This window comes from Microtus oregoni, unplaced genomic scaffold, assembly GCF_018167655.1.
Source record: "Microtus oregoni isolate MIOR12 unplaced genomic scaffold, Mior012 000019F_ref0000042, whole genome shotgun sequence".
Lineage (NCBI taxonomy): Eukaryota > Metazoa > Chordata > Mammalia > Rodentia > Cricetidae > Microtus > Microtus oregoni.
Genome location: NW_024543078.1, coordinates 11,086,831 through 11,110,186, shown reverse-complemented (window position 1 = coordinate 11,110,186; position 23,356 = coordinate 11,086,831). Strand labels below are relative to the sequence as shown.

The following is a 23,356-nucleotide window of genomic DNA, read 5'->3' as shown; positions in this document are numbered from 1 at the left end:
TGGTCACATCTTCGAGTCCCAGCCAGGCCCTGATGTCACCCTTGACTGACTTTTGAAGGTTGCAGGAGAGGCCAGGCTTTGCTAGCAGCCTGGGGCTTCTCACTCAGCCATTGTTGTTTAGGGTCCCCGGAAGTGTTGAAGGCTAAGGGTGCTATGTCTCCTGTGCACGTGCCTCCCTGGTGTTCAGATCTTCTGTACCCACTTCTGTGGGTGCTGCCTGGGGCTGCACAGATTTCTAGGCAGCACAGCTTCTTCTCTGTGACTCCCAGAAGCCCCAGCCTTAGAGCATGGTCCAGACCTGAGTGTCAGCCCCTCTACTAACTTGACTGAGCAGTCTGTCATGGCCTGTGGCTGGAGCTAGGACCACCCAGACCTGTCCCCTGGAGGCACAGATTGTGTCACCTTGATGGGCACCAGGCCACCAGCCCTTGGCAGCCTCTCTGAAGTGCCTGTCATCACTGTTGAAGAGAGGGCAGCATCGAGCCCATGAGGGTTCCATCCACACCAACTGCATTCACAGTGTTTGAGATTGGGTCTCACTTTGGAGGGCTAGTTGTGGAACTTTGTAGTTGCCCAGGCATGGCCCTAGGGAAGTGGATCCTGTCAACCTCTCATAACTGTGGGCACATTCTCGTTGGCCACTCTTGCCTATAGACTTGTCCTCAGCAAGAGAGGGTGAGGCCCACCTGCTTTCCATTTCTTGCCTTCCTTGTGGCTTGCTGGGACACAGTCCTCCTCCCTCCAGTTCCTATGGTGCATTCATCACCCTGCAGTGTTCCTTGTTAAGTTTGCAGGAACATGGCCATGGCACAGGCCACAGTCCTGAGGCAGCTTCATCTGTCCCTAGACACCTGAGTGGTCTAAGCATGTTGCAGAGCCCTTCTTGCCAGGGGCTTTTCCCACGAGCTTGGTGTCCTCTGTGGTACTTTCTCCTGTCTGTGTCCTGGGGTCTGGCCTGCATGGGAAGAGCTGTCACCTGGCAAGCTCTGAGCTATTTTGCCTGGCCACTGCTGTACCTGCTGAAGAGAAGGTTGGACTGGTGGAGGCACAAGTTGAGCACTCCAGAATGATCTGGTGACTGGGATGTGGAGAGGGCATGTGAGAGCACTGTCTTTCGGGCTGTGGCCCTGCTGATGCTGTCGTGGGCACTGGCCTCTTTGCTGAGCTCTTGCTCTTTGGAGTAGGCACTCCTTCCCACATTTGGGGGGAACATGGGTGCAGAAAGCTGGGCATTCCCCACTGGTTTCCATGGCTAGAACAGGACTGCTCTGCCTGGGTGGTGCCTCTGTCTCCCTGGGGTGCCCATGCCTGTCAATTGAGCTCTTCTAGTTTTAGAAGAGCCACCTGGGTCATGTGCCTTGTACTGTACCCACCCCATCAGCTTGGAGGTGCTGGCTGCCCAGGATGGTTCAGCTCCAGGATGGGTTGCGAGCACCAAGAATGTGAACTAGGGCCTCGAGAGAGGCTGACCACACCTCCTGGTTGGTGTAGCCTTGGGTCTCCCAGATGCAGGTAGCTGTAGGCGCTGGTGGCCATAGTGGCTACACAGGTTTGTGGGCATAGCTCTACTGTATCTGTTGGCTGTACCCTTTCACTCTGCAGGTTCTCTCTACACATTTCAGACAGGCAAATCAGCCTTTGCCTGGGCCTGGGTGGTTAAGTCCGGCAGCCCTAAGGTGCCGCTAACACATCTTCCTCACCTTCCCTGCCCTTGGCCTTGCAGGACGCCAACAAAGAGAGTGGTAAGGCGTCCAAACCTCACAAGGTGGCCAGGGAGCACCGCGAGCGGCCGCGCAAGGACTCAGAGAGCAGGAGCTGCTCCAAGGAGCCAGAGCGCGAGCCCAAGAGTGCCAAGGACGCTGTGCGCAAGCTGCCCAAGGAGGAGAAGGCCCCAGCACCCAAGGCTGCCTTCAAGGAACCCAAAATGGCCCTAAAGGAGACAAAGCTGGAAAGCCTGTCCCCCAAGGGGGCACCCCAGCCCCCTACCCTGCCCAAGGCCTCCAGCAAGCGGCCCGCTGCCACGGACTCACCGAAGCCCAGTGCCAAAAAACCTAAGAAGAGCGGATCGAAGGGGACCCGGCGTGCCCCTGGCACCTCACCCCGCGCCTCCTCCTCCTTCCCTGACAAGAAGGTGCCCAGGGACAAGAGCAGCAGCAAAGGTGACAAGGGGAAGGCAGACAGTGAGGCTCGAGAGGCCAAGCGGACCCAGCAGGCTGAGGACTCAAACTCAGAGGATGAGGCCTCCTTCCGGTCAGAGGTGAGCAGGTCGTGCTGGGTGCTGCTTGCCAGTTTGCCGTCTCCCCTGCCCATCCAGTAGTAACTGAGGTCCCTAGGTGCTATGGGCCATGTAGTACTGAAGTTCAGAACCCCAGCCCTGGTGCCACCCACTGGGCAGGCTGTGACTTTGGTGGCTAGGCAAGCACTGTTGATTCAAGATGAACCTGACAGTTCCCTCTCTGAGGTCCTGCCTTTCTGGTGTGCCTTGACCCTGCTCTCCTCCCATCAGAAGGGAGCCATCCAGAGCTTCTCTGGGAGCCTCCTGTCCCCTGCACCTGTGCCGAGCAGCAGGGTACAGATTCATTCTACCTTTTTCTGGGGGGCTGTCTGCCTGTGTCACGGACATGGGCTCCTAGCTGTAGAGGTGATGCAGAGGTGAGTGCTCTGTCCCCTGGAGTTCTGGCACTTTGCCTGCTGAGTGCTGGCCACCTTCCACAGTTCTCAGGGAAGTGTCTCAGCTCTGCAGAGACAGAGCAGAGCAGTCTGTCAGCAGCTCCCAGGGCTTAGCCCTCAGGCGCTGGGCTGTGCGGGACCACCTGAGCCAGGGCTCAGCCTCTGCTATATGAAACTGTGGCTCTGGGTAATAAAACACCCTCCTCCAGGTACCAGGGCAGGGCACGGCACTTAGGGCAGCTGCACTTAGCCCACCTTGCCTGAGCTGTGGGCTGGTATTCTGGTCCCAGGCAGGGCTCACAGGCCATTCTGTGGGTACTTCCCTCTCAGACTGGAGCAGAGTGTAGACAGTATATGGCCCAGGAGCACCCCAATCAGAGTGTCTGCCACAGCTGCTATTGTAAGCTTGGTGGCCTTGCCACCTGCTGTCCACACCCCAGGCTCTTGTGGTTGTGGGAAGTGTGGCTGCAGTAGGATGATGGTACTCTCTGCTCCTGGGCTCTCTGTGGTAAGAAAGGTACCAGGTCTGTGGACCACCACAAGCCCACTGAGGCCTCGGAGGGGCACCTGTCCCCATCAGCTCCTAGCCTGTGCCTAAGCCTGCAGGCTTGAAACTGGAGCCTACCCTGACCTGGTGCAATGTCAGGTAGCAGCCATCTTTCTTCATTTTGCTGCCCAGGGGAAATAAATGGGGTTGGGTGTGTTCAAGGGAGGGTGCCCTGGCTCCAGGTCCAGGCTGTGAAGTCCTACCCTGAGAGCCTTACAGTGGACAACAGTCATGGATGGCTAGGACAGGTTCCCTAGGGACTGCTACTGGCCATGGAAGGTGGGTGAGGAGAGACTTCATGGGCACACCTGGCCTCCAGTAGGCCAAGCTGCAGTGGGCCCTGAGCAGGACAGTTCTGCCTTTAGCCTGGAATTCCCTCCCAGGCAGGGGACTCTGCTTTCTGCAGACTAGGAACTGTCCTGCCCCATGTTCTGGGCAGGGCTGAGGGCCACTCAGCTCAGTCCTGAACTCTACCACAACAGGTGTGTTCTGTTTCCACACTCACCTTTGACCAGGGGAAGGGCTGTAGCCACTCGGTCCCAGGTAAGGGACAGGCTCTAGAAGATCTACTAACCTGCTGCTTTTTCTGCTTCCTCCCGTAGCCAGCCTCTTGCTGGTGACCGCAGTAACTAGTCTACCCCCACCGTGAATGTGTGTCAAGATCATGTCCCCCCACCATATACAACATTGCACACTACAGACTTCACACCACAGATCACACCTGAGGTATTGTACACACCACACACACCTTTCCCAGCACTCACTGAAGGACTCAGTGGCAGCCTCCTGCCTTGTCTTGTCCTGGCGTCATTGCCCCCTGTTGGCCAAGTCCATCCCTGTGCAGCCACAGGAAGACCAGGCAAGGTGTGCCCTGCTCCAGGACATGTAACACACAGCTCCCACCATCACTCCTGTGCATCTGGTGGGTGGTAGGAAGGCTTGGGCAGAGTCTGGACATTTGATTGTCATCACTCAGCCCCAGGGAAGCACGTCCTTCCTGTCCTAGCTCCTTGGGGCCATGTGACCACTTCACTGCCCCTCCTCCGACTGACAAGATGACAGTCTCTTCTCTCCCTCTTTGCTTGCCCTGGCATGGACTGAAGTCGGCCCAGTCAAGCCCAGCCAACGCCAGCTCCAGCTCTGACTCCAGCTCCGACTCAGACTTTGAACCATCTCAGAACCACAGCCAAGGTGGGTCTGGGGAGCTGGAAGTGGTAGATGTGGATGGAGGTCGACAGTAGGCACAGCCCGGGAGAGGCATGGCTCTCGGGAAATTGGACTGCTTGTTGCTTTAGAAAGACAGCCTGGGCTTGCGCTCTTTAGCCAGGCCTTCCTTTGGACTGGCATCCTTCTCCTGGGCCATGCTATCAACCAGTAGTCATGTCACTCCCTGGGAACCACAGGCCTGTAGCCAGAGAGGTGCTCACTCCTGAGAAATGGTCACTCAGCATTGTAGAGCCAGCCTGTTCTGATCTATCAGGATGATCTATCTGTGTGTTGGGCCTTCCCAGGGGCATTTAGGCTGGCTTCTGTATTCTGCCTCAGCAGACTGGGATCAGGTCCAAGCACGGCCAAGCTGTTTAGATGAGCCTACCTCCCATGGTGGCAGCCTCCTTTGGGGACAGGGGCTGGACTGGGGGATGGAGTCCTTGAAACTCATACTCTCCAAGGTTCTTGCCTGCTAGTTAGGGAGGGAACCAGCTGAATTGGCATCACATGACCAAGGTAATTGAGGGCTTTGTGTCCCTTTGTTGCCTTGGCAACAGGAATATAAACCAAGATGCCGAATGTAGGGGACTGCAACTGGGTGCCTCTGAGGACGGTGGACCCAGAGCATTATACAGGGTTTCTGAGGCGCTGAGTACCCTCACAAAGGAGTGCAGGCTGGGTGGGGCTGTGGTCCCAGACAGAGCTATGGGCCACCTGGGACTCTGAGCTTTGGCTGCTGTGATGGAGGGGTCTTTCAGGCCAGTCGCAGATCAGGAGCCTGAGACCTGTGAGGAGGGCCAGGAAGGTAGGGGTCGGGGACCCTACAGATGGTGATAAGTCTGGGGTGGCCCTGGGGTAGGCAACCAGAGGCTTAGCTCTCCCCTGTCTGCTGCAGGCCCCCTGCGCTCCATGGTGGAGGATCTGCAGTCTGAGGAGTCGGATGAGGATGACTCGTCGTCAGGAGAGGAGACCACTGTCAAGGCCAATCCAGGCCGAGAGTCCAGGTGAGGAGTCTGGGTGGTGCAGAAGCCGTCTGAGTGTTGGCCTTCACTGTCAGGACAGGTTGGGGGACTCTGGAGCTGGCCAGGCTGTCCTTTTGATCATGGCATGCACCACCCTGGCTTAAGGTTAGCTGTCTGCTGGAGAACTGGGTATAGCAGAGGTGTGCTGGAGAGTGGGAGGCATGGGGTCCGGGTGAGCCAGCATTAAGGCAGCCTTCCTCCATGGTGAGCATGTCCTTACTTAGAGGAGCCAGAGACAGAGCAGCATAATCCTCCCCCGTGCTAAGTGTGGCCTTACCCAGGTAAGTCAGGGTTAAGGCAACCTTTCTCGCTCCTAGTAAGCATGTCCTTACACTGGGTCCCTAGAATGGGAGTTCTGCCTGGGTTCTCCTTTTCAGGCCTCCAACAGGCTGAGCACTAGGCTGTGACAGGCAGAACTGGGCATGCTGCTTAGGTTAGTGTATCTAATGGTTTACTGTGGAGAGTCCCAGAAACTTTGACCATAGCTCCTTCCGCGTCATCCAGGGCTATAGCTTTTGCGTATCTACAGTGAGCCACCCCGCACAGCACCCTACACCCAAGAACCATGAGATTCAAGCCTAAATCCCACAAGGATCTGGCCTCTGCTCACAGAGAGGACTTGACCCTGGGAGAAAAGGGGGAAGCAGGTTCTTGAGAGTCCACAGGCAGTCCCCTCCAAAGGGGCCATAGTTACCCTGTAGGGACATTATCTTCAGGGTGTTTGTGAAGGCCTTGGGTGGGAGCCTGCTAGCCAGCAGAGCTGGAATTGTCCCTGTTGTTAGGAAAGGGTCGCACACAAGGATACCTTGCTCCCTAAAGAGATCTGAGGCCCAGCATCCCCAGGTGCCACTTATTGAGCACAGAAAGAGGCTGAAGTAAGGGGAGCCTGAGGCTGTGGTTGCTTGGTAACAGCCTGGCCTGGAGCCCCACTTGTGGCCTTAGAGCAGAACCAACTGACTGGGAGCTGAGGGAGGAAATGCTGTCCTCCTGGTGGATGGTTCAGTGGGTAAAATCACTTGCCACCAGGCCTGAGTACCTGGGTTTGAGCCCAGAGCCCACATGGTGCAAGGACTAATGCTGGAACCAAAGTGTGCTATTGAATGTGCCAGGAGACGACTGGCCACTGTGCTTGCCCGGGGTCCCTCAGGAACTTCTTGCATACTGAGAGGATGGTAGCAGGAGTGGGCTGAGAGTGTAGTCTAATCAGTGAGTGACGACCGGACATGTTCTAGTCAGGGTACCATGTGATTCAGTACTACTGCCTGCTGTGGGCTAAGATACCTACCAGTCACTTGGGTACTCAGATCAGACATCATTTTGTGTGATGTCTGCACAGACTGCTTTGCTGGAGGGGTTACAGCAGGGCTGCAGCAGGGGCTAAGACTTGCCCCGAGGGTCTCTGGCCCTCAGCACACATCCCTGCTAAGGACAGCGACCAGCAGAGCTGGTCACTAAAGTGTTCAAGGTCAGCATGGGGTCTTCTGCAGCTAGGGGCGGGTCAGACAGCTCTGGAGCTCAGCCAGGGGTGAAGGCAGGGCAGTGTGAACACAGGGCACTCCATTCCCACCAGTGTAGTGTAGCAGGAGTCAGCTCTGACAGCACCTGCCTTCTCTAGGCTGAGCTTCAGCGACAGTGAAAGTGACAATAGTGCTGACTCCTGCCTGCCTGGCCGTGAGCCCCCGCACCCGCAGAAGCCACCTCCTCCCAGCAGCAAGGTGAGTGGGGTCAGGCTCTGAGCCAGGCCCTATGGTTATCCTGGGAGAGTTGGGGGGCCGTGCTAGAGCTCACAGGTCTGGGGTCCCCACAGGTTTCTGGCCGGAGGAGCCCCGAGCCCTGCAGCAAACCTGAAAAGATTCTGAAGAAGGCTACCTATGATAAGGTGGGCGTGTCTGGGCCTGTGAGGATGGGGGTGGGTGGGTCCTGGAGCTGTACTGCCTGAGTGACCACAGCCCATTGATGTACTTCTCCCCAGGCTTACACGGACGAGCTGGTGGAGCTGCACCGGAGGCTGATGGCTCTGCGTGAGCGCAATGTGCTACAGCAGGTACTGCGCCTTCCCCTCCCGGGCCTGGGCATGGGGCACCCAGCTCTGTCCTCTGAGTCCACCAAACCCACCTTACAGATCGTCAATCTGATTGAGGAGACTGGTCACTTCAACGTCACCAACACCACCTTCGACTTTGACCTTTTCTCCTTGGACGAGAGCACCGTTCGCAAGCTGCAGAGCTGCCTGGAGGCCGTGGCCACATGACCCCGGCCACCACTGTGGAGCCACGGTGGGCATGGGCACGGGAGGGGCTGGGCATGAGGGCTGGCCCGCCATGACTCCCGCTCCCGGTACCACCCCCAGCTCACCATGGTGCCCTGGTACCCCTCAGTGGTTGGTGTTAAAGGGGCTGTGGGCCACACTTCCACAGGAGGGGGTGACACAGGACACATGTGGCTTACAGCCCCTTGTTTATTCTGCCAGTTATCCACTGTGGGTGGGGCTGAGTGGCAGGTTATTGCCTGGGCCTCTCTGAGTGGCCAGGATGACCACAGTCTTCCATGCAGTTCACAGAGCTCCCTCTGTGGCCTGCCTCCTAGACTCGAGGGTCTGTCAGCATGGCCAGGGCTGGCCATGAACACATGGCTCTGCCTGGCAGGCCCTGTGCCTAGTGTCCTGCCATGCAGCCTTGTGTATTGTGTGTGCTCCAAGTGTGTCCAGCAGCCGGGGAGGCTCATGCCACCCCCTGCTGGAGGCATGGAGGATCTCCCCTCTAGATTCCAGGATGCCACTGCCTCTCATGGCCCCAGGCCAGTGAACACTACGATGGGCACCAGTCTTGGGCTCCCAAGGGCCACCTGTGTAGCCATGTGCCAGCCAAGCACCCACAGTTCCAAGGCTGGCCGTGCTGGCACGCCTGGGCCACCATTTCCCATGGGCCACCTCCTCTGTTCTCTCGCTGATCAAGTCTTTGAACTTTGAAAACGAGCTTTTGCCAAATATGATAGGATGGTGTGTGCGAGGCGGGCCCAGTCCCAGACTGCCTCTGTCCCCAGCCAGATGGCCTCTGTCTCCACAGTGGGCCTTGAGAGGCTTTGGGCTTATGCCCTATAAACTGCCGAGGGCCGGGCCAGCCCCTTTCCCATGCCTGAGCTTGGAGTACCACCCCAACCCCAAGTCTAATTGTTGTCAGTGTTCGTGCCCCAAAGTGTTTGAAAGTGGCCAGAGCCCAAGCTGGCTCACAGTTGCCTCTCTGATGTTGCTTCCTCCCCAATGTGGGTTCACCCCTGGAGGCCTGGCCTCCCAGCTCCCTCTCCCTGTCAGGAACACCCCAGCCTCTAAGGCTTCCCTTACCCCCAGGAAAAGGAGAGCCCCACCCCCACCCCCAGCCCCTTTCTGACTCCCTCCAGCTGAGGAGGCAGGGCTTGGGTCCACATCTCTTCCCAGACAGGCCGACAATACTCTCCACCAGGCGTTCTGCAGCCTCCAAGCCTTTGGTCAGAAGGCCCTGGCATCGTGGCAGCCGTCGGCATCCACAGGGAATGTGCCAGGGTCACAAACAGCCTCAGCCCAGGGTACCATTCTTCCTCTTGCGGTCACCAGTGGCCCAGCCCTCTTGATACCCTGGGCCTCAGTGTCCAGCCCTTCCAGATGCTTCTGGGGCCCTCCTGGAAGCACCCACCCATCTCAGTTACCTCCTCTGGCCAGAAGGCCACACCACTGTCCTCCAGAGCCACTCTGGGGCCCATACTGGCTGTCTGGAAGCCTAACGAAGCAGCTTGCACCCAGAGCCCTGAGGGCTCTAGGGACCGGTCCATAGGAAGGGGTGGTACCAGGACCACCCCCATCCCGAGTCCCTGTGCTGCAGCCTCCTGAACCAGCTCACCACACTGGGTGCAAAGGTATTGGATACCTGTCCCTCCCCAGGGCTTCACAAGACATGTCTCCAGGAATAGACATGTCACCGGCCCAGACGAGCCCTGGACAGAGGGACAAAGAGAGCCGTATTTGTAATGAGCTGCAGGGCTGTTTGTCCCGCATTTTAAACTTTTTGTTAAATTGTGAAATTATGGAGGAGTTTTATAGAAAATAAAGTGAGATGGGAGTAGTGGGTCGCCCACCTTTGATTCAGTCACACTGGAAATAGCCACACCAGGAGCCTATGGGGATGCAGTTGTGCTCTTCCCTTGGGAACAGGTATTGAGGGCTGGTTACAGACATAGCTTGGGGTTGCAGAGGGGTCGATGGGTCGACAGAAGGGTGGAGATGGGAAGGAGGGGGTGGAGTGGAAGGAGGGCACCTTTTGCAGGGACCCCCAAGTTCCTGCACCTTGTAGAGCCTGTGAACCTCTGGTGTCGCCCTCACAGGATCTGTTTTCACAGACTTTGGATATGGGTGGCATACAGAAACCCAAAGCCTTGGCCACCATGCCCATGGGGCAGCCACCTCTTGAGTCCTTTTAGCAGGAGTAGTAGCTGGGGATTCATGCTCAGCAGTGAAAATGGACTCTTCTCGGGCCTCTAGGGCTTGACACTTCCTTCCCAGACCACTTTGCTTATCAGGATACAGCCCGCTAGACATGGTTCCAGAAAGCTGTTGGTGTGGTAACTGTCAGACGAGTGTTCACTCATGTTTGCTGTCTACCCCAGGTGGCAGGGCCCTGCAGAGAGATCCATGGGCAATTCAAAAAATCTGAGAGCTGGGAGACATTGAGAAAAAAATCACTGTATAAGCCTGGGAACCTGGGTTCCATTTCAGAATTCACAGTCCATGTGTAACGAAGTGTGTGTGTGTGTGTGTGCGCGCGCGCGCGTTGGGAAGTGCTGGTGTGTACCAGAGGACAGCTAGAGCTGCAGGTCCTTGTGAGCTGTGTGGTGTGATTGTGGGAGGGCAGCAAGCACTCATTAGCACTGAGCCCTCTCCACCCCATCCCCAAACAAGGCAGCAAAAGGGGCTCACTGACAGCCAGTGAGTTCAGTGAGAGACCCTGTTGTATTTAAAAAGATGAGAACAGTTCCCAAATGAGAACAAAGGTTTGCTCTCTGGTCTCCACAGGCATACATGTGCACTGTTTTTATTAAAGACATGTATGCACATAAAGTTTGAATTTACTAAATTTGGACTTAGCCAAGTTTGTTGGGAATCTGGATCACTGAATAATACTGTCTGTGGCTATAACAAATGACCTGAGACTGGGTAATTTATAAATAAGAAAAGATTTGTGTGGCTTGCAGTTCCGAAAGTGAGTTCCAGTCAGGCTGCTACATCAGCTTGGCTTCTGGCGAAGTCTTTATGTACGTTCCGTGAGTGCCTGAAGAGTTGGTGTGCACATGAAGAGAGAGGGCACCCAGAATCCCCAAACCTCCCAACAGCCATGGAGAGCCAAGCTCTGAGAGAGTGCTGCTGAGGGCAGGCCATGTTCCAACTGCAGCCTCGCCCTCTTCACACTCCAGTCATTTTTTGTTAACAGTGGTTTTGTTTTGAGACAGTGTTGTGTAGCCCAGGCTAGCCTTGAACTCCTGGTCCTCCTGCTTCTCCCTCCTGAATGCTGGGCTGGCAGGTGTGCACCCCACACTGGTCTGTATGGTACTGAGGATGAGAGCCCAGGACCCTGCACTAAATGAGCACTTTGCCCTGCACTCAGCAGCAGCCTGTGGTAGTGCTTACTCAGCTAATGTCCCAGTGGTGGTGATATCCCTTGAGGGATCATTGATGTTCTCATGTGAACATGACTGCTATCCTGGAGGCCATCCCATCCCCTGAGCTCACCATATTCTTTCTCATGTGTGTTCTTGCTAGTGTCGCCTACCTTATAACACAGCTACAGGACCACACCAAAGCCTCGCCTTGAAACCTTACCATGAACCACTAGTCTGCCTCACACAGAGGTGTTCCTTCCTACTAATGCTGGTCTGGACTGCCATCTCCACCTCCAGACAGGTATAAGAACTACCCATACTCAGGGGTTTCTGCAACTGTAGGTCTCAAATTCCTCAACTTCTCGTTTAGTGTGTAAGTGGATTAGAAGCAGCTCAGTAGTTAGGAGCATTTGCTGCTCTTACAGAGGACCCACGTTCAGTTCCCAGCACCCACTTGGCAGCTCACAACACTATAACTCAAGCTCCAGTCTAGAATCCCCAGTGAGGGGCTGAAGGCGTGGTCAGGGTGGAGCCCCCATAGAATCCCCAGTGAGGGGCTGGGGGCGTGGTCAGGGTGGAGCCCCCATAGAATCCCCAGTGAAGGGCTGGGGGCGTGGTCAGCGTGGAGCCCCCATAGAATCCCCAGTGAGGGGCTGGGGGCGTGGTCAGGGTGGAGTCCCACCTAGAATACCCCAGTGAAGGGCTGGAGGCCTGACTGAAAACTATTCTGGTGTAAGGGCCTGTGCACCAGACTATGGCCACGGGAAAAAAGAGTGTAGTTTTCAAAGTAAAAATAAAGTCTAGGGTGGGAGCCATTTCAGTTTGGGAGTTTTGCTTGAGGTGTCAACATGATCCTTGGGTCAGAGGTCACTACAATTTAGGATCTTATCCAGGCTTCTGAGGGGCCTCGGCCCTGCTGAGCACTGGGCAGTGTCCTGGACCTTTACCCGCTTCACACCAGTCACGACAGCTAGATGTTACCCAGTGTCCCTTGACAAAATCACCCCTGGGTGAGAGCCACCTCTTAAGCAAACACATTTAATTATTCCTTTACAATTGATTCCAACACTAGAGGGCAGGATATGCCTTCCGCCCAGGCCCTCACCCAGAGCACTGGGTAGAAATTGTCCTTTAATAGGCAGAATGAAAACCACGAACTACCAGCACCTGAGTGAAGACGGGCTGCACGGGGCTGCTAGGTGCTTATCTCGTAGAACTTCTGGATGTCCTCCTGGTATATCTTCGTCACAATGGCCCTGTTCAGTTTGGACATGGGCCCTGTGACAAAAGCAAGGCTGTGAGAGTCTCCTCGTATTCTACCCCAGGAGTTCTTCACAGACATCTGAGCCATGTGCATGTTAGGGGTGCATGGGAACTGGGGTTGGGAGAGAACTGGAGAGTAGAAACCCACTTTAAGGTACCTCATGAGTCCTTTCCTTCAGTCATGGGCCAGTGGTTAAAACAGGCATAGAGATGCCACCCCAGGGACCCAGGATCCAAACAGCCTCATGTACTATTTTTGTGGGCCCAGCCCCAAATCCTCCAACACTCAGATGCTGCCTCTGTACCTCCCCCAGAAAGTCAGGAATTGTGTCTGGAGTTGACCCATCTTCGTCTGTGATGAAAGTGTTGGGATTGGGATCAGCACACTGCATTTTGTACAAGCAGGGATTGGGTGTTGGAGGTGTTTTTAAAGGTTTATATTACACTATGTGTTCTGTGTGTGTGCATATGGAGGCCACAAGTGGGCATCAGATCCCTGGAGTTGGGGTTGGCAGATGGTTGTGAGCTGCCCAGTGTGTGTGTGGCCACTGGAAACAGAACTTGGATCTTCTACAAGAGCAGCAGATCCTTTTAACCTCTGAGCTCACCCGGCCCAGGGGGCGTCAGATGTCGTGCTTCATCAGCTTCATCACTCTCAGAGGGGCTCTCGCTCAACCCTGAGCTAAGTTGCTTGGCAGTGAACCCCAGGGATCCTCCTGTCTCTGTCCCCACAGCACCCATTTTTACGTGAGCCCATGTGGTCCTCAGGCACCAGCTCCCTTAGCCCACTTAGCTAGCATCTCCTGAGAGCTCCCGATGGTTTTGGTTTGGTTTGGTTTTTTTCCCAAGGCAGAGTCTCACTATGTAGCTCTGGCTTTCCTAGAACTCACACTATAGACCAGGCTGGCTTTGAACTCACAGAGATCTGCCTACCTCTGCCTCCTGAGTGCTAGGTTAAAGGTGTGTGCCTCTACTTCTAGCCCCACCCCCGGTTTTTGGAAATGGTCTCATTCTTTGACCTGGTGCTGACCAAGTAGGCAAAGATGATGGTTTAGGGAGGATCAGGGATTCTCCAGTCTCAGCCTCCCTAGCCCTGGGAGAGAAGTCAGTGGTTAGAACACTGCTGCTCCTGCAGAGGATCTGGGTTCACTTCTCAGCACCCACATGGTAGCTCACAACCACTGTGACTCCAGTCCCAGGGAATCTGACGCCCTTGTCTGGCCTCTGTGGGCACAGGACAGACATGGTAGATCATTCATACATTCATACACATAAAAATAAAAGGAACTTTAAAGGTCAAACAGCATGCTCTGGTTTGTTGTTTGCTTGTAAATGGTGTCTGGGGACTCAAACTCAGGTCTTCAAGGTTGCACAGTCAGCACCCTTACAAACTGAGCCATCTCCCCAACCCCAGGGAGACAGGATCTCACTCTCTACCCTGGGCAGCTCCTGAACTCTAGATTCTCCTGCCTGGCTCCCACGTGCTCGGCTCATAGGCGTGTACCACCACACTTGTTTTAAATGTGTTTTGTTGGAAAAATCAGCTAAAGCCACATGACCACAGACCCTTCCCATACTCAGCGGAAGCCTGGGGCTGGGAGGCTGAGCGGGCCCATGACCCACCCATACCTGCCGTTCACTCACCGAGCTCCCCACCGCCAACAGAGAAATCGCTGTCTAGAACGACCCACTTAATGATCTTGGCGCCCTCCGAGGGTGCCTCCGCATTCACGTCCTGGATGCCCTGGTTGATGAACTCTGTGACCAAGGGGTCACGGTTTTCTAGGACATCTGTCAGCCAGGTGGACCGGCTCCGCAGCTTCCGGCAACAGGCCACGGCCTCGCTGGTCAGGGCGCCCCGAGCCTCTCCAGTCTCCGGATTGATCTGACACTGCGGAGGCAGGCGGGCAGAGTTGGTGTTCTGTGAGCATCCTTCCAGGCCCATTCCCATGGTACGCGCGTCCTTCAGGCTGCAGTGGCCAGTGTATCAGAAAGTCCCGCCAAACCCACTAGGAAGGGGCAGAGCATGCAGCTCAGAGGCCATGCAAGCCTACAGAGGCATCTGGGAGTCAGTTCTCGCCTTCCACCATGTGTGTCCTGGGGATGGAACTCAAGTCATCAGGCTTAGCACAGAGACAGCTCTCCAGTGCAGCCCACCTTCCCCTCAGCCTGGCTGTGGTTGATATCCTCAACTTGGTACCTTGATGCCAATGGCCCTGTGATCATGCTTTGAGGGACACTGGTCTACAGGGAATATTCTAGATTCTTCTATGCTCTGAGGCACTCTACCTCTCCACAGAACCCACAGCCAGAGCTGGGGTGTGACTCCACAGGAAAGCTGACAGAGGGTAAATGTTTAGTGTTGACAGAACAGGATCTGCAGTCACCACGACAACACACCCCTGGAGTGTGTCTGGGTTTCCAGCATAACGGAGAGGAATGTGGGCAGGGGTCCCTGGGGGGAGCAGGGCTGAGAGGTGACTCAGTGGGTGAAGGCCCTGCTAGGCCAAGGCAGTGGGTTCCATCTCTGGGACTGTGTGCAGGTGGGAGGAGAGGATGCAGTCCACACAGGTGCTGTGGTACATGAACACAGACACTCAATAAAAAAAATTAAAAATTAAGCCAGACGATGGTGGTGCACACCTTTAATCCCAGCAGTCAGGAGGCAGAGGCAGGCGAATCTCTGTGTTCGAGGTCAGCCTGGTCTACAGAGTGAGTTCCAGGACAGCTTGAACTACACAGAGAAACCCTGTCTTGAAAACTAAAGCCAAAACAAAAGTGTGTGTGCACGCGCACGTGTGCGCACATGTGTGTGTGTGCGTGCATGAAATTCAGAGAGCATCAGTGCATTCCTCTGGCAGTGTCCTTTTTTGGTTTGAGGCATGGTCTCTTGTTGGCCTGTGGACTCGCTGGTGTGCTCCAGCGTGCCCAGGCTCCGGTACTCACTTTATGGACCGTCTGCCCTTGCCCTTCAATGGCTCTGGTTAGGTATTTAGTCACAGAGACAACAGCCACCAAAACGGTGACTGAGGAGCTGAATGACTCCCATCCAGCCCATCTCATTCGGTACTGTCAGAGACTTGCTCTGGGGGAGCCGCTGGGTACCTTTAACGTGAGGAGGGCGCACAGGTATGGGGCATCCTGGCCCACCAGCATCACGTAGCGCACAATGGGGATGCGCGTCTTCACTCGCTCCTCAATGGGACTCGGGTTGACCATTTCGCCCGAACTCAGCGTGATTATATCTGTGGCAGGAACGAGAAGCGTTTGTCTCTGAAAAGGCACATCGAGTAGTTTCTTGGGGCTGCTTGGGGTACATCCCCTGACATCCCCTCCTGGAGGGAGTGGGGCCAGCTCTTCTTCTTTGTGTCATATGCAGCCTGCACCTCTGCGTCATGTTCCTCACCGTTGATGTTCCCCATGACATAGAGGAACTTGTCAACATCCAAGAAGCCCAGGTCGTTTGTGTGTAGCCAGCCCTGGTTGTCCATCATCTTCTCCGTGCTTGCCTTGTCTTTGAGGTACCCCATGAAGATGTGGCGGCCCCACATAGACAACTTTCCGATGCCTTCGCGGTTCTCTTTTTCCACCTTTGTGTGACAGTTGGGCAGTGCCTTCCCACAGCTGTGGGCGTGGAGGGGATAGCAGGGATGGCATGCTCCCCACCAGGACATGATACCCCCTAGGGCCTCCCCTGTCTCCTCCTCTCCTACCCCCCTTACTGTCTCTCAGTCAAAACAAAACAGTGCAGAAAAATATGAAATAATTAAGGTTAAGGTGCCAACGTGCAGTCAGGACATACAACCAAATGTCCCCCTGCCTCCTCAGGATCAGACCGAGGCCCGACAGGCTGGTCATCCACCTCTCTCCACTGGGCACATCCTAAACAACCAATCAGAATGGGTTTGCTGTTTTAGCATTCAGCCCAAAGCTGGATGTGATGACACCTGCCTGTCGTCACAGTGCTTAGGAAAGTTTACTGTGTGAGACTAACCATAGCTGTGCAGGAAGATCCTGTCTCAGAAAACAAAATGCAACAAAGCCAGGGAAGGGGTAGGGGTTGGTGGCGCACGCCTTCTATCCCAGGACTTAGAGACAGAGGAAGGCAGATCTCTGAGTTCGAGGACAGCCTGGTCTACAGAGCGAGTTCCAGGACAGGCTCCAAAGCTACACAGAGAAACCCTTCAAAACTGCTGTGTCTCTCCTCAAGCACAACCCGAAGCAATGTGTAGAGAGGCCCCATCTCCCAGTCTGTTGCCAGGCTTGCTCTGAGGGAGGTTGCCCTTCATGTGTGGGTGCCCAGCACCTGCTTGGTACTCAGAGGGACCTGGATTCCACCTCCTCTCACCTCTGCCCCTCGCCGCAGAGAGAAACATCCAGGAGAAAGGTGAAGGGAAGCTTTGCCCACGGGACGCAGCAGTCCCTTGCTCAGGGGACCCCTGACCAGCTGCTGTCCTGAGGGGTGGGAAGGAGACAGAGCCTCCCACCCGACCCACCTCAGGAGTCGGAAAGCCTGGTGGCTGGACAGAGTGTGCAGTCCACTGCTCTCGGTCAAGCCGTACAGCTGAAAGATGGGGATGTTCAGGCCGAGGAAGAAGTCCACCGTGGCCCTCGGCAGCCCCAGACCCAGGTTCAGGAACTGCTGGCAATGGTTGAGACCCAGGAACTTCCTGGCAGGGTCGAAGGTCAGCCTCTTGGCCATGCCGAAGCACAGTGGCTGGTGGACCTGCCTTTAGAAGCGGAGCCATGGCCATGGTGTGATTGCTTCCCCGCCCCTGGTCTCTGTCCTCCCTGCCCCCAGAGCCTGCCGCACCCCTGCAGCCGCCTCCTGTGGGTGCTGAGTCCCACACGCATGGCCCAGCGGTCGATCTTCCTGCGGAAGGCGGTGGAGTCCAGGTGTTTGGTCTTCAGGTTGTCCAGCATACGGTCCCACACCCACGGGATGCCGCAGAACGTGGTGGGCTGGACTTCGCGGAGCATCTCTGTCAGGAAGCCCTGGATGGGACGGGATGGGGTGCTGGGGGACCCCCACGCACACAAGAGTCATGAGGCGGGAAGCTTCAGCATGGGGGCCAGGATGGGGCCAAGGACAGCGCAGGTGACAGGCAGCACCAGGCCACAGAGGCCCCTGTCCCAAGTGAGGGAGAGAAGAAAAGGGCCAGAAATGGGAAGGACAGAGGCTGTACCAGCTCTTGTTAGTTCGCCCCATGCTCATACCTGCCTCAGCTGGCCCAGAGACACCAAAGGATCCTTAGCCCCCTTTCCTTTGCTGCCCTCACCCCCAGAGCTCACTGTGCCAGGGGCTTGTGGTGGTCCACTCCCCTTCCCTGCCTCCGATGAGGGGAAGTAGACTGTTCCAGCCACGGAGATGGCCACCCACATATCTAAGATCTGGACCCCAGCGTAGCAGAGCGGCAGGTAGCTCACAAGGACCTCCTGACCATCAGGTGGACACTTGTACCCCAGGCTCTGAACGGTGGCTGCTGTGGTCCATGTGATCTGAAAGGCATTTCGCTAAGTCAGGCCTGGATCCTTAGTTCCAGGAGCCACCATGCTGGACCGGTCCCTCAGGTCCCTCGGGGAGCTGCACTCACGTTGTCGTGGCTGAGCATCATGACCTTTGGGGTCCCTATGGTGCCCTGGTTGTACACCAAAGCACAGCACTGGTTAGGCTTCTGTGAGTCGATGATTTGGTCCAGTTTTTCATCCGAGATGCCATCTGCGAGGTCCAGGAAGCCTTTCCACTGTAGAAAGGCTAGCCAATGGGCTTTGGGGGAGTCAAGGCTAGCCCAGAGACCCACCCAGCCCAGCCACCTCAGCTCCATCGGTACCCTGGAATATCAGTCAGGAAAAGGAAGGCCATTTGATAAATGTTCCAAAATAGAGGAACTGCAAGAACATAGTGCCAGACACGTAAGGACACACACTTAAAGAATCCCACTTGGGGTGGGGAAATTAAAAAAAAAATCCCACTTTGGCTTTGCTGGACTCTCAATGTCACCCAGCACCAGGCTTGGCCTCTCTGTCTGGGCCTGTGGCTGGCTTTCCATCTCTGACGTCCCTATCTGGGCATACCGAGTATAGATTGGGCTGTACTTCCTGGATGTCTTCTCTGTATTGTATGATGGCCTTGAGATGCTTCAGGTAGCCCTGGATCTGCAGGACACCATGGGATCAACACCAGCAAAGGGGGGGATGCCTGTAGCTCAGGCTGGACTCAAACTCACTATATAATGGAAAGTGACCTTGAAATCCTGACTGGTCTTACTACCACAGATGGTTTCCATGTTGCTGGGCATAGAACCCAGAGCCTCATCCATGCCAGGTGAGTACTGTGCCCACCGAGCTCAGTCCCAGTGTTGAATATATATATTCATTCTTAAAATACATATTCTTTTTAGTTTTATCATATGTGCGTCTGCACTGCTCCTGTACAAAGTGGAGGTCCAAAGGGGGTGTCCAGAACTGGAGCTACAGTAGGTGGTCCCAAGCCACTGTGTGGGTGATGAGAACCCAACCTGGGTCCTCTGCAGGTGCGGCCAGCGGAATGCTGCAAGTGCACACGCTTCTGAGCCAGCTCGTAGGCCCCTGCCCCAGCAGGCCCCACTGCTGAGACACGCCACCAGCCCGGTTTCTTACCATTCGTTTCTGTTTTATTTCACTTATGACTGTGTGTGTGTGTGTGTGTACATGCACGAATGCGCATGCTCACACATGCATGGCATTGCTGTTTTCCTCTATTGCTCTCCACCCATAGAATTTTTAAAATTTAGTTCTCTTACTGTGTTCATGATGCAGGCATGGTCATCCGGGGTCCCAGACCCCACGGACTGCCCAACAGAGTCCCAGATCTACATACCTGAGTGGAGGGGCATGAGCTCACTCAAGCATGTGGCTGGGGCAGGCCTGGCCTCTCTCCCCCACTCCCTCTGCCTTGCTAGAAACTGTTAGATTGCATTGCTAAAGCTACATGCCAAGGTCTGTTCCCTTACTTGCCCACTTTCTCCTTCTGTGACTGACTACCAAGGTCCAGCTATCAAAGTATGGAAGTCCAGCAGTCAGAACCCCTCTTTGGCTTACTTAATTAACATGGACAATTAAAATGAAACACCTCTTCCTACCAGGGTTTCCTGTTTTACCTTTATAAACTGCAATTTTCCTATTGGGTCCTGTCCTTTGTCCTCTGGGACAAACACCCTGCCCTTCTCCCTGTTTCCTTCCCCTGCCTTCTCTTTGTCTCTCGGTTTTGGGTGTCTTATGCCGATACCTGTCCTTTCCCTGGGAGCACCCAGAGCCCGTGCGCCCCAGGCTCTCACCTGGTTGACTTTCTGGAGCTGTTTGTCATTGTCCACCAAGATGATGTCCATCTTGGAGGCTTCGGCAATGACCTGGCACGCTTTGGGTGAGATGCTGCACAGGATACCCACAGAGATGCCGCTGGAAGCAGAATTCAGGGGCTGCAGACCTCGTGAGTGGGGGCTTTGGGGAACTGTGTGGTTCTTGGGGTCCTTCATTCCTCCTTGGAAGGTGGGGTTCAGGGTAACACCTTTCAAAGCTTCCACTAATGTTCCACGTGAGCTCAGGGATGGCTCAGTGCTAGGATATTGAAAGAATATCTAGAGGCAGGGGCATGAATGTTGGGCTCCAGAGAGTGTATATGAGTTTGATGGGGGAGAGAATGTCTGGAAGGGAGAATGAGCATAGTAAGGGCTGTGTCATTGACAAACCTTGTCAAGAACTGACTTCCACAGCCTGGTCTACAAGAGCTAGTTCCAGGACAGGAACCAAAAGCTACGGAGAAACTCTGTCTCGAAAAATAAAAAAATAAAAAAATAAAAAAAAAAAAGAACTGACTTCCACCTGGGCCAGGCTGAGTGCCCCTTACCCTGCCATGATGGCTCCAATGCTGGCAATCACCCACTCCGTGGAATTGAAGCCCATTATGCCCACACCATGGAAGCGTTCCAGGCCCACCTGAGAGAGGAGACACCTTTGAGAGACTCGGCTCAGCTATCCTCACCCTAACTTCACAGGAGTCTTTAGCTGGTAATCTCAGCCTCCTTCCCTGGACCATTCCTTCTCCAGCTCCAGATACCACATAGTAGTAGTGCTAAGCAGGGTATCTCTACCACACTCTTCCGTACCCATCTGTCCACCTTCCTATTATCCTCAGTGCTGTCAATCCACCACCCACCCACACATCCATCCGTCCATCCATCCATCCACCCACCCATCCACCCACCCACACATCCATCCATCCATCCATCCACCCACCCACCCATCCACCCACCCACCCACCCATCCACTCACCCACCCACCCACTGTCATCTCCCATGTTTCCCTACTCCCCAGACTGTATCTTTTGCATAGCATGTAGCCTCTGGCCCAGGGCCTTTGCATGCTGTGTGCCCTTGGCCTGGTATGTTCCTCCCTAGATTTCCCGATAGCTGCTTCCCCAACTTGGTTGAAATTTTACTGTCAGTGAAACCCTCCTTGGCTATCACACTTTAAAAATCCACTCTAACCTCCTGCTCTTTCTTCGTCAGGCTCCAGATCACTCATCCTGACCTTATTTACCAGTTTGACCCCGCAGGTCACTTCAGGTTTTGTGCCCTTCCCCATTCTGAAGGATGGACGTTTTTAAAGTCATTTACTCAACAAACGCCAGAGGGTGGAATGGTAACTTCCAGTGGAAACAGCCAACTAGCAAAGATGCTATCACAACACCAGGTAGCCAGAAAGACAGGGCAAGGAGATGGCTGTGCTGGCCACACACATAAGACACGTCCAACCTTGCGCTGACTGAGAGTTTTTTTTAGCAGAAATCATTCTTTGTTAAAAGACGTGCCTACATTTGTGCCTGTACACCGTATGTGCCCACAGAGGTCAGAAGGGGCATCTGGGTCCCTGGAGCTGGAACCACAGACAGTTGGGAGCCACCACCTGGAGGCTGGGAACTGAACCCTGGTCCTCTTCAAGAGCAGCCGGGGCGCTAACCGCTGAGCCACATCTCCAGTCCCTACTTCTCTATATTGCATGTAGGAAAGCATACAGTATACACACAACACATATGCCCTGTGTGAAGGTTCTCATATTTATGAGTATCACACGCTAGATTTCAATATTTATATGAATATATTTTTCTGTATGATATGGCAGTACACATGGGGCACACCTGATAGAGCTCTGCATTTTATACACTTATAAGATTAAAAGACACAAAATACATGTAATACAGAAACTTGCAAAACTACCCTCAAGCTCTGTGGACTCACACACTAATGCATGTCTGATATGCAGAATGACTCTTGTATGTGGGGAAACTGAGGCAGGGAGTGACAAGTAATCCACATGACTAATGGCAGATGTGACCCTCAGTGGTGCGAATGAGCAACCGGAAGTCGAGGGCGACAGTAGCCACGTCACGCGGTCCCATGCCGCTGGCAGCACAGCAGTTGGGGTGCGCACGCCCAGTACCTTGAGGAAGGCCTTGGCTGCGCGTCGGCAGGCCTCGTAGTATTCGATGTAGGTGAGCAGCTGCCAGCTCTTCTTGTACTTGGAGCCTATCGCCAGGTAGTGCGAGTACTTGGTGGCAGCCCTCATGATTAGGTCGGGCACGGTGACCGGAGGCTCATTCTCCACATTCTTGCTCATGCGCAGCCTTACCTCGCCATCAAGCTCTGTCGTCCAGTAGCAGCTACCTGTGACAGGGTCAGAGATCATTCCATGGGACGGGAGGAGGGATGGTGGTCACTGTCCCCAACACAAGAGGGCATGGGGTCAGAGGTCATTTCTTCCCCCCACCCCGTGAAGGTTGGACCGTAGAGGTCAGGGGTCACTGTCTCCAAACCCTCCAAGGCCAAAGGACAGGAGGGTTGATGTTCCCTGTCCCCTGACCCACAGAAAGGAGGACATGGAGTCACGGCGACTACGACCACAGGTCGACAAGGTCTGGATAGTTGGTCATCTGGCCACAGATACCATCGTTCCCCGGGTACAGCTGCCCCCTTCACAAGGTCTCACCCCCACTGGCCTCCCACCTGGGGCCTTTGTCTCTGCGTCTTGAGGTCTTTGTGACTTCTTCATTTTGTTGTAGATTTTGGTCTTCAGAATGGCTTTTGCTACATGAATGCTCCCACCCTCTGAGTCACCATGTTCCTTAGGGTCAGACATCCTCTTGCCAGGGACCAGGCACACGGGTGTTCAAACAAGGTGACAGGGGTCGGGTTGTGGGGGGAGTCAGGTGTACACAGCAGAGGTCCTGCCCCCTCACAGAGTTAAGTAGACAGTGGCGGAGTTGGCCCGGCAAAGATGTGAGAACCTACAGACCAGCTATGGGTGCTGGCACGGGAGACGAGACAAACTGGGTGTTAGCGAGGGCATCTCCTGCGTGGGAGGTGTGTGCAGGCGCGTTGTGGCCAGAGGTTGGAGGCGCGTGTCTTCCCTAGCCGCATCATCGGTCCCCACCATGCCCCCGACCCAAGCCTGGAGTTTGCCTGTTGTTGCTAGCTGCCAGTGCAAACTAGGGCTCCTCTCACAGGGGTGTGCTTTTACCCGGGGGTGGGGACTGAACTCAGATCCTCAGGTGAATAGCTACAGGAGACCCTGGGGAGGGGAGGAGGAGGCAAGAATGGGGTTTCTCAGTACCTTCTGTGCCTAGTGGACTGCTGCCAGGCGCTTCCCGAGAGAGGCTGGGGCTCATGGGGCCTTCAGCCCTCCCTCTCCCCACAGGCTCTCACTGCCTTGTCATCGGTAGGGCGGTGGTGACTCTGTCCGGCTCTGGCACCGCCTCCCGCTTTAGCCACAGAGACTTCAAGCACCCAGACTGGATGTCCTCTGGAACAATTCCCTTCTGCAGCCCGGCCCTTGTGACATCACTGCGTTCCATGAGCCAGGGCCGCAGTGGCAATGTGGCCCAAGGCCCCTTTTCAAGAAGCTAGCTTTGGGGGAACAGGAACAGGTGCAAGACCGGAGACTTGGCCTAACGCCACCAGCCAGGGAGCTCCCAAGGCCCTGGTCC

The 23,356-nt window shown here is 55.2% G+C and overlaps 2 protein-coding genes across 4 annotated transcripts in view; one reads left to right on the top strand and one right to left on the bottom strand.

Annotated features, from left to right (window-relative positions):
• The window catches only part of Mllt1 (MLLT1 super elongation complex subunit), a 42,658-nt gene extending 33,076 nt beyond the window's left edge, over positions 1 to 9,582 (top strand). Inside the window, exons 6-13 of one of the 3 annotated variants that reach the window (XM_041669665.1) lie at positions 1,724 to 2,257; positions 4,321 to 4,408; positions 5,322 to 5,430; positions 7,064 to 7,163; positions 7,256 to 7,327; positions 7,421 to 7,492; positions 7,571 to 7,724; positions 8,882 to 9,582. In XM_041669665.1, the coding sequence (XP_041525599.1) occupies positions 1,724 to 2,257; positions 4,321 to 4,408; positions 5,322 to 5,430; positions 7,064 to 7,163; positions 7,256 to 7,327; positions 7,421 to 7,492; positions 7,571 to 7,699 (1,104 nt within the window). In that variant the 3' untranslated portion in view covers positions 7,700 to 7,724; positions 8,882 to 9,582. Of the gene's footprint in view, positions 1 to 1,723; positions 2,258 to 4,320; positions 4,409 to 5,321; positions 5,431 to 7,063; positions 7,164 to 7,255; positions 7,328 to 7,420; positions 7,493 to 7,570 lie in introns of all 3 variants that reach the window. The other 2 variants (XM_041669664.1, XM_041669666.1) reach the window with 2 other exon arrangements.
• Positions 9,583 to 12,268: 2,686 nt separating this feature from the next.
• On the bottom strand, positions 12,269 to 23,038 carry LOC121459600 (long-chain-fatty-acid--CoA ligase ACSBG2-like). The gene is made up of 13 exons (XM_041669493.1): positions 22,984 to 23,038; positions 21,814 to 22,037; positions 20,222 to 20,310; positions 19,653 to 19,773; positions 18,412 to 18,492; positions 17,931 to 18,080; positions 17,629 to 17,835; positions 17,150 to 17,331; positions 16,833 to 17,066; positions 15,743 to 15,960; positions 15,442 to 15,581; positions 13,981 to 14,227; positions 12,269 to 12,351 (listed from the first exon to the last, which is right to left on the bottom strand). Exons 1-13 carry the CDS (start codon positions 23,036 to 23,038, stop codon positions 12,269 to 12,271), a joined length of 2,031 nt encoding a protein of 676 aa, XP_041525427.1.
• Positions 23,039 to 23,356: the final 318 nt, after the last annotated feature.

What these genes read in the sequence shown, in the direction of transcription:
- LOC121459600 (XM_041669493.1), bottom strand. Translation starts at nt 23,038, where the DNA reads ATGAGCCCCAGCCTCTCTCGGGAAGCGCCTGGCAGCAGTCCACTAGGC. An exon ending in CAGTCCACTAGGCACAGAAG is followed by an intron (nt 22,038 to 22,983) that starts GTACTGAGAAAC and finishes ACCCTGTCACAG; the next exon opens with GTAGCTGCTACTGGACGACA. An exon ending in CACCACAAGCCCCTGGCACA is followed by an intron (nt 17,332 to 17,628) that starts GTGAGCTCTGGG and finishes CGTCCCATCCAG; the next exon opens with GGCTTCCTGACAGAGATGCT.